Source organism: Drosophila innubila (assembly GCF_004354385.1).
Source record: "Drosophila innubila isolate TH190305 chromosome 2R unlocalized genomic scaffold, UK_Dinn_1.0 1_C_2R, whole genome shotgun sequence".
Classification (NCBI taxonomy): Eukaryota; Metazoa; Arthropoda; class Insecta; order Diptera; family Drosophilidae; genus Drosophila; species Drosophila innubila.
The window spans coordinates 10249836-10259933 of NW_022995374.1; the positions used below are offsets into that span (position 1 = coordinate 10249836).

General features: G+C 38.8%; 1 protein-coding gene across 1 annotated transcript; it reads right to left on the reverse strand.

Moving 5' to 3' along the window:
- Window positions 1-226: 226 nt before the first annotated feature.
- On the reverse strand, window positions 227-9654 carry LOC117785923 (tubulin beta-3 chain). Its single transcript, XM_034624198.1, has 4 exons — window positions 9289-9654; window positions 2503-2611; window positions 2174-2418; window positions 227-2114 (listed from the first exon to the last, which is right to left on the reverse strand). The coding sequence occupies exons 1-4, from the start codon at window positions 9343-9345 to the stop codon at window positions 1161-1163; spliced, it is 1365 nt and encodes a 454-aa protein (XP_034480089.1). The 5' UTR covers window positions 9346-9654; the 3' UTR covers window positions 227-1160.
- Between the last annotated feature and the right edge of the window lie 444 nt (window positions 9655-10098).

The window sequence follows — 10098 nt, forward strand, 5'->3', positions numbered from 1 at the left end:
TAAGCTAAGCATAAATACGCCACCAATGGAATAAAAAGTAGATTTATGTTTTGCATGTAAAGGATTTCAGTTTTTATAGATCACACACCTGTCTCAAATTTTTAATTTTTTTGAAATAACAAAAGAAAACTATATAACAATAGAAAAATAATATAAATAAACAAATTCTTTGTGATTGTTTTTTTTTTTTTGCAAATTTGCATTTTATTGAAAAAGTTTTGCAGAATTATTATTCAAGTTTATAATTAGTTAATTACTTGGGTAATAATTAAAGACTACAAGAAAATTATGCACAGGAATCTAAGAAACAAGTTCGTGCTTAAGAATAATACAATGTTATATATTCAAATTGTTTCAGTAGGATCGATCTTTGGGTGTTCACATGTGTTACAATTACTCGTAATATTGCCATTTGAGTCCAAACTTATGCCTGTCCGTCAGTCTTCGGTGCAATTTGAAAAAACATATAGTATGTTGAAAATGAATATCTTTGAGAATCGTGCAATTGTTTTGAATTTTTGCTCTTTCAATTGTTATGATGTTTTATATTATATACTCGTGTATTTGAAATATATAATGTGATACTAAAGGTTGATCTTTTTCTCATTGATCTTGTATATAAATAATTATTTGTGTATGTATATATTAAAAATGTTATAAAATTGATACTTAAATTAGTGAGAAGAAGTGAAGTGATGAGAACGGGGCAAGCAGATGTGATGAAGGGGAATTCAAAAAGTGAATGAAAATGGCTGCGAGAAATGCGATAGACGTGCCTCCGTGTAAAGTGTAGCGTAGAATGAAGTTATAGATGAGATGAAAGTTAGAGAGTGAACAGTGGATAATGAATAATGAGTGGGGAGTGGGGTGTAATGATTGTGAAGTGAAATGAGAGTTTTGGAGCATTTCCGGCTGATGATGTTTCGATTGTTGTCAAACTACGCTTGACATTTCCTGTACTGCTGTGTATTGTGTTCGTGTCCGAGTGTGTGTGAGTGTGTGTGTGTGTGTAACTGTGTGTGTGTGTTGTGTTGTTGCGTCCTCCTTAGATTATGATGCAGTGTTTGGCGCGTAGCTGCTGCCGCATGCCACGAAGAAACACATGCTGTCCACCAAATAGGAGACGCTCACGCACGCACCTCATTCCTCTGGCCACACCATTAAATACAATCGCCCTCAACCTCCTCCTGGTTAACATCGGGATCGAACTCATCATCGGCAGTGGCCTCCTGATACTGCTGATACTCCGACACCAGATCGTTCATGTTGCTCTCCGCCTCGGTGAACTCCATCTCGTCCATGCCCTCGCCGGTGTACCAATGCAGGAAAGCCTTGCGACGGAACATGGCCGAGAACTGCTCGGAGATGCGCTTGAACAGCTCCTGGATGGCTGTGGTGTTGCCAATGAATGTCGATGACATCTTCAGTCCCTTGGGTGGGATGTCACAGACGGCCGTCTTCACGTTGTTCGGTATCCACTCGACAAAGTACGAGCTGTTCTTGTTCTGCACCGCCAGCATCTGTTCGTCCACCTCCTTCATGGACATGCGACCGCGGAAGACGGCGGCCACAGTCAGATAGCGACCATGGCGAGGATCACAGGCTGCCATCATGTTCTTGGCATCGAACATCTGTTGGGTCAGCTCCGGCACGCTGAGAGTACGGTACTGCTGCGAGCCGCGGGAGGTGAGGGGCGCAAAGCCGGGCATAAAGAAATGCAGACGCGGGAATGGAACCATATTCACAGCCAGCTTGCGCAGATCGGCATTCAGCTGGCCGGGGAAACGCAGGCAGGTGGTCACACCGGACATGGTCAGAGAGACGAGGTGATTGAGATCGCCATAGCTCGGACTGTTCACCTTCAATGTGCGGAAGCAGATGTCGTAGAGCGCCTCATTGTCAATACAGTACGTCTCGTCAGTGTTCTCCACCAGCTGATGGATGGACAGGGTGGCATTGTACGGCTCGACGACCGTGTCGGACACCTTGGGTGATGGCACCACCGAATAGGTGTTCATGATGCGATCCGGATACTCCTCGCGTATCTTCGAAATGAGCAAAGTGCCCATGCCAGATCCAGTGCCGCCGCCAAGCGAGTGCGTCAATTGGAAGCCCTGAAAACCAATTATTTATATGTATAGGAAATTACAAAATATATTGCAGGCTAACATACCTGAAGGCAATCGCAATTCTCGCACTCCTTGCGCACCACATCGAGCACATTGTCCACCAACTCGGCGCCTTCGGTGTAGTGACCCTTCGCCCAGTTGTTGCCAGCTCCCGACTGGCCAAACACAAAGTTATCCGGACGGAACAACTGGCCGTAGGGACCGGAACGCACCGAGTCCATGGTGCCTGGCTCCAAATCCAGGAGAATGGCACGTGGCACATACTTGCCACCCGACGAACGCGTCACAGCTATTTAAGTGGACATTGAAATACACAAAATGGAACGCATGAGTCAGCGTTTATGGGATGGAGTGGACAAGACAAGACATTTACCCGATGCTTCATTGTAGTAGACACTGACACGCTCCAGCTGCAAATCACTGTCGCCCGTGTAGATGCCATTGCTGTCAATGCCATGCTCCTCGGATATGACCTCCCAGAACTGCAAGAGAAGTAGATTAAATAAGTCGAAAGTTAGTCAATGTTTATACCATACAAAAATCGATTTACACAAAATAAATGATTATGTTTTTATATAAATAATAACTAGTAGTAGTAATATTTTCTAATAATTCTTTGAAATTAATGGGATCATTTGAATTTGACTAACTTCATTGGTAGTTAACATTTTTATATTAGTTTAATGACTTTGCAGACAAAAAACTAAGGAAAAAACTTTTTTTAATCTAATATCTAGAGACATTTTTAAAGTTCTAAATTAAGCTGTCGTCTATAACTTGGTTTAAATTTACAAAGTATTAAAATACGTTTGCAAGAATTTCTTTTGAAGAATTTATTTTATAAGTGATAAATTTTTTATAGTTTTAGAAACTTTGCAGTCAGTTGAAAACATTTTAAGAGAAACATATAATATATAATATCTAGAAAAAAAATATGAAAAATTGAGCTATCATCCAATATATATTCCGAATTTACAAGATATGAGCACTATTTGACACCTTTCGAGAAAGCTCGAAACTTGCATAAATTTGAGTACTTTGGACTGCTTATTTATAAATAAATATTACAACGTTTAATATTAACTCATATTTAGTAACAATATCTTCAATTCGATAAAAGTTAAGCTGAAAATCAGAATTAACGCTGACATCTAAAACTCGTTCTAAATTTACTAGAAAATATATGACACTGCTTGGTTTTAATTTCTTTTGAAAAAAGTGCGACACTTGGTAATGATCGTGTTTATATCAATTTAATGACTTTAGATGGCGTTGTCGCCATAAAAAATAACGAAGTTATAGGAGCTTCTGGAGCTATTTTTATGTGCTCAGATTTAGTGCACAGAGGGGAGACTCATGATGATGAGTGTAATATCTATTTATGTTTACTTGCCTATTAAGGGCTTCTTGGCTTTAGGTTTCTTGAGTGTGATGAATAATTACATAAGAAATAGATTCACACTAATGATTAACCAGCTTTCTTTTGATGTGATAAGATAAGTTCTTATCTGTATTCACTGGCATAATCTTATCTATTGCTAAAGTCAGAGTGTAGTAATTATGCCTTTAACTGCACTCAATATTTGGGTCGCATCTTCTTGAGATGCAAAGAGATTTGGTCAGACATTTGTCAAACTGAATTATGGCCATGTCAGAGTTCATGTTGCCAGCCGCAGAAACCGCCCAGAAGACACTTCAAAAGTTATACAAATTATTAGAAATTCTCTGCATCGGGTGACAACGAAGAAAGCGCAGCGCCATAAAGTTGTTTTTTGTATTTTTTATTTTCTTTTTTGGGTTTTGGGTTTTTAAAAAAATTGACAAGAGGCAGCAACAGAAGTGAGACACATTGTATACTGTTGAGGCTGACAATTTATGTTTAGTTTAGCCGTCAGTTGGATGGCTGCAACATGCCCTGATTTAGTGCTAAATTTAAAAGAAACAACACAGGCAAACGCACGCAGTCAAAAATAGGTTTTTTTTTTTGTTTCGGTTTTTCATTTCGTTTTTCATTTTGAATATTTCACTCGAATATATTTCAGTGCTGCGTGTCGCGGCATGGGACATTTCTCTCCAACTTGAGAGACTTCATTCTGAATGCCGCACGGCAACGCTCCTGGGGTGCAATGTGCATTGTGCAACCTTATGCAGCGAAAGTGTTAAAAATAGCGCTGCCATGGGCGTTGCACGTTGCATGTTGCCTGTTGCCTGTGGGCACTGGCCAGATACCAATACATACACACTATATACAAATATTACTAATGCTGAGTCATAGCTGAACTGCAGGCCAATGACCCAGGCGGCATCTCGCAGATACTAAATTAACCCAGCAGACGCCAGTTGTAGACATCGACAACATCATTAGGAGACAGCAACAACAACAACAACAAGAACATCAGCAGCAGCAGCAGCCAAAGGCCTTTCCTAGTTGTTGCTTGCTTAAGCAATCCAAAAAGATACTCGCAATCGTATCTTATAGATACAAAGACTCATTGCCAGCGTTTATTGCGGAAGCGCGCTGCAAATGTTTTGCTGCGTTTAACACGCGTCTTCTTCTTCTAACGAGCAATTAGTTTTTCTTTTTTTTTGGGGTTTTTCGACTACTTTTGACCAAAAAAGGGATCGCATTAGTTTTCATTAACAAGGCGGCGACACCCAAAAAAAAATCTCACAAATTGTTCCCAATGAAGCGCAACGAGCCACAAATTCTTTGGCATTCCAATTGGTATACAGAAATAAACAAATGGCATCGAGGAAATTATAAAAATGTTATCGCTTGAAGTGTTTTTTTTCTTCTTCCCATTTCCATTTCCATTCCCAATTGCAGTCCTATTCTCATTCCCAATTTCTCAGTTCTTTAGTGCTGCATTGTTGTCTGTCTCGTTTCCCTTTGGCACTTGAACTTGGCGTGTGCGCTGCCAAGGAGAATCTGTCTCAGAGGCCCCAATCTACAGTCTTCAGTGTTCAGTCTTCAGTGTTCAGTCTGCAGTTCATAGACTACTCCTCTGTTTGGAGTAAGTGGCGCATTGGCAGCCGATGGCGTCTGTGTTTGCTTTTGTTTATTTGAAAGGCAGCTCAGTTGAGTTTGCTCGGTACAATCTCCGCAAGATCATCAAATTTAATTGGAGTGTGGCCGTTGCAATTATGAAGCTTGAAGCTGCAACAATAAAGCGTAGTTTATATGCCGGACGAGCGCTTACAAGCCAAACAAATAACAAAATCATGCAACTAGACTTGGGGCAGCAACAGAAACAGCAACAGTGGCAACAGCAACAAAGGGGGTAATAACAAAAATAAATTAGCACACAAAACTGTTGAAGTGAAAAGTCGTTTTTCATGTCTTCTACTCTTTCAGCTTCTTCTTCTTTACACAACGATCGCTTTACTTTCAACTAATTTTTCTTGCTTCGTTTTTTTTTTTTTCATCTTCGGATTTTTCCTTTTGATGATGATGCTGTTGATAGTTGCGGGAAATTGCTTTTTTTTCGGTTAACTGCTGTGATTGTTTGGGGAAATGTGGAAGCAGGCAATAGGGGATTAGGGGAATATGAGAACAGGGGTTGGGGGGCTGTCTTAAACAAAGTCCAGCTGTGAAAATTGCTTTTAGCTGCGTCATACTACTGTGATAGTTTACACCGAATGCATTAGATTTAATATTACGAATTTGTGAGGATGTGAAAAGAGTTAATAAAAGCAGCTGGAAGCTGACTTATCATCGGCACGATCAGTCCAAATAAAGAAAAAACAAATATAACACAAAACCTTAAGAATGTCCAAAAGAAAATACGGAAAACACATCGACATCTTGGTAATAAATGAAAAAGTGATGCAAGGCATTTTTTACAGATATTTTATAATGACGTTACAATTATTTTCAATTTTTATAAACTTTAAATGACTCAATAAACGTTTGGAAAATGAAACTAAAATAAGCTGAACCAAATGAATCAGTGTGAATATGCTATAAATAATGTAAATAATTTATATTCTAAAAATAATTGTACTAAAATTAATTATGCTGGTGCTTATCAATTTTATAAAATATATGTCTAATGAATATTATGTTTACTTTTTGTAAACGTTAAAGATCAAATAGCTAATTATCTATTAGAGAAGCTTACAGTTAGATTGTCTGACTGCAAATCATTTAAGAAACCAAAATAAATAGAAAATTCTAGTGAAAATCTTAATTTATTGCCAAGTCTCGGTATTGCTGGCTGTCTTCTATTGCCACTTGCCACTTGCTACTTGCGAATGCTACTTGCAACTAGAGACTTTAGACTTCCAATTAGTTTTAAATGTTGCCGCTGTACTGCCACGCCCCCTTCCCTTGGCATGCGATCAGCTGCCACTGCCGACTGCCAACGCCCTCATTAAGTGTTGCATGTCTGTAGCTGCCCCAACGCTGTAGCTGTCTTTCAGTCTGTGCCACTTGAAATCACTCGGGCATGAACTTTGGAGCCGCAGCCAGTCTGAAGTCTGAAGAAGCACAAGTCTTCAGTCTTAAGTCTTCAGTCTTCAGTCTTGCAACTGGGCAGAAGAGATCGCCTGCAGCTTTAGCAGCTTTTCCGGCAGCCCTTGAAAAGCATGCAAAAAAAATCATTTTCACATGATGCCATAGCATTTGGGCTTTAAAGTACTACAAAGCCCTCTTCCACCTCACTCTCGCCAATTCCCCTATCAAAATGCATTTGTCTTCGCTCAGCAGCTGTTTTGTTGTTTCAGTCGGACGAGGGCGATAATAAATCTTTGAGAAGAAACGCCTGAAGTTTGTTGACTTTCTCGGCTACACAATATATATATATATATATTTAAATATAGAATATATAAATTTATAATTTGTATATACATATGCACGTATGTAAGCATTTGCTGATTATTTAAAATGCATTTATCGTCTTGTGCATTAAACGGAAATTCGAAATTCATATGGGCCCCTATCCTGTAACTGTATACAGTTACAGAGTGCAGGCTCAACACTGACCAGTGTACACTGACCATACACCCTTAATGCATGCCCAGAGAATCCCAATTTGCAGTAGCATATGGTTTCGTGAGTCACTTCCTTTGTGCACTTGTGCGGTTTGAATGATTCCGATTTCGATTCCGATTGCGATTGCAATGACGATGGCGATTCTGTTTCTGATTTCAAATTCAAAATGTACTCAAATGTGGGTATGGTTAGGTAGCTGCCACTGGCCAACTTCAATTTCTTGGCTCACACATTTGAAATGTCCACTCAGCTGTTTCTCAATCTCTTGGGTAATGTGAAACCAACGACTCTCTCAAATTACCAAGTCGGTTTCATCGCCGTCGCTTTAGATAAACAGTCTTCGTATCTCATTCATGGTAAGTGAGTATTTATTATACTCTATTCGTAAATACATACATATGTAGTATACACAGACACCGCGAAGTACTGCCCCATAAAAGCATTACTATGCCGAATTTCTGAGAAATGCTAAGCGTTAGCGCTAAATTAAGCGACATTGACCCCCCCTCTCCCTACACTCCCCCCCACAACCATCATTCGTCTACCTCATTTCCCACAAATCGCAAAACCTCAATTGAGTCATGTTTGTGCTGGAAGTACTTGTGGAAGAAGAAATAAAGTAGAAAAAAGCAAAGAAAAGAACGTATGTATGTATTTGCTTATCTTTTACTTTTATTTAATTGTGTGTTATAGTTTAATCATCGCTTGATTGGCTTTGGCTTTTATCAGCATTTGTGCAACACACAATGACACACTTTTTGGCCGCATCGCGAATAATTGAAGCCAAGCATTGACATTGATTCGGCCACAGCACATGTCAATGCCTCCCAAACCGGTTTCAAGTTGCCAAAAATTACAACAACAGCATACAAATGCGTCAAGTTGCAAGCAGCGTGAGGTCTGAGCTCTGAGCTCTGCTTTTGGGGTGCAGCGCTGTGGCACGTTGCTCGGTTGGCCATATTGATTAACGGACTGACGTTGCAGCGCACAAACTCATTGAAAATAATTACCGGGAGAGGGCAGCTCTCTAATTGTTGGGCATACTTCTAATTGCAAGAATTACAATTGATTAACTAGTTAGTGGATGCCATAGACTCACTGATTAATGAGTCGACAATTTCGTATTGTATTTACAAATACGAGTACTCGTTGACATATCTAAACCAGCTGGTTCAACTCTTAGAGACTCTGCAGCTGTCCCTAAATTAATTTTTTTTCTTAAACCATTCGATTTGCATTCCCAATTTTATGAACAGCTGTTCAAAATTTATTTTTAAAGTAAATTGCAATTCATTTTAATACCTTAAACTAAGCTTGCATTTTATATTAATTAATACACAAGAATTTAGATTACTCTCGATCGTTTTGTGCATTTTTTTAAACTTTTTTTTAGTTTAGAAATTTCCATAAAACTTTTACAACAGATTTTATTTGTATTTTAAATTAAATTTTTTATGTTTATTACATGTAATAAATAATAGTTTCTACTTTTTTTTGTGTATATACCAAGCAAGTGGCATATTCTTTTCTTTTTCCACATTTTGGATCTCTTGCGGTTGGTCTTGCTAATAAAGGAAACCCATCAAAGCGAAAAGATACAACCGCAATGATAATTCAAGAGGTTTTTGGCATCGAATGCATCGAATGGGATGCAAAGGCTAGAGCGGAGAGGGAAATGCCCCACATTAGAGGGGTAAAATTGCAGCTCAGTTATTAAGGGGGCTGTTCGCTAGTAATAATAATAATCACAGTGCAAGTAAAGGGCATATCGAATGCCTGATAAACCCAAACAAATTTCATTTTTTTCGCTACGTCGCATTGCTCATTTTTTTGCACTTGGCATTTTTATTTGCTTTCATTTAAGTTTTCTTTTTTTTTTGTATTTTATTCTTTATGTTTATTCGTTGGCTGGTTATTTTTTTTTTTTTGTTTTTTATATTTTTTTGTTCGTTAATTTTCTTTTGCTTTAATTGCTGAATGCGCTGTAAAAGGCGGCGGCGACGTTTACTCTGAGTTGTGATCGATTTGGAAACTCATTGAAAAACGTTTTCGGGCAATGTGCATAAATTAGCTGCGTTTGCCAAAAAGCAGCGAATAAAAACAGCAAACCCCCCAAAAAAAAAGAATGAAATAAAAATAAGAAAAACAGAAAAAAAGGAGACTTACCTTAGCGCCAATCTGGTTGCCACATTGGCCAGCCTGCAGATGCACAATTTCTCTCATTTTGATTTATGGGTTTTGATGTAACAATTTAACAATTTCAATGCTGCTTATTGCGTGGGACTCGAAAGTCGTCGATGCAGGCGTTTGTCGGGACTCTTGCTCAATTAAACTGAACCTGAATCTGAATCTGTATCTGAACGTGGACCTGAGTCTGTGGCTCTTGATCTGTACTGTTCTGTTCTGTTCTGTTCTGTGTGGTGCACTGATTAATATCACACAGTGAGTCTTCAAAAAGGGGGGACCGGAGCTGAACGCGCAACTTAACCGCACAACGCACAAAACTCAACTGATCGCAGCGACAACGTTGACGACGGCCTAAGAGTCAGTCCTCAGTTTAAGTCCCAATACCCATACCAATACCCATACCCATACCCAACCCAACAGACGACATCGTCGTTGCTTCGGCTCACTGCCACCCGAGTGCTGAGTAGAGCGAGAAAGACGATCACAAACACACACACACACACACATATGTATATATGTACATGTAATTACGAGTATGTATGTATTTATTGTACAAGCTCTGTATCTGCGTTAGAACGTGTAGAAAATTTTCTTTCTTGCTCCTAGAAAGAAGTGGTCATATTTTTAAAATAAACAATTTCATTATATGTGTAACTCATTCTCAGAATATTTAAAAATACAATTTATTTTCTTTATAAATTTATTTTTCTTTATAAAATCATATTATTTGTTGTTGATTAAACATAAATAAAATTAAGTTTGCTATTAGCACTCACAACAATTGGGCTG

Coding starts and splice junctions, on each gene's coding strand:
- LOC117785923 (XM_034624198.1), bottom strand. CDS start 9,345: ATGAGAGAAATTGTGCATCTGCAGGCTGGCCAATGTGGCAACCAGATT. Junction 2,612..9,288: donor GCAACCAGATTGGCGCTAAG/GTAAGTCTCCTT, acceptor CTTCTCTTGCAG/TTCTGGGAGGTCATATCCGA. Junction 2,115..2,173: donor AGAATTGCGATTGCCTTCAG/GTATGTTAGCCT, acceptor ATTGGTTTTCAG/GGCTTCCAATTGACGCACTC.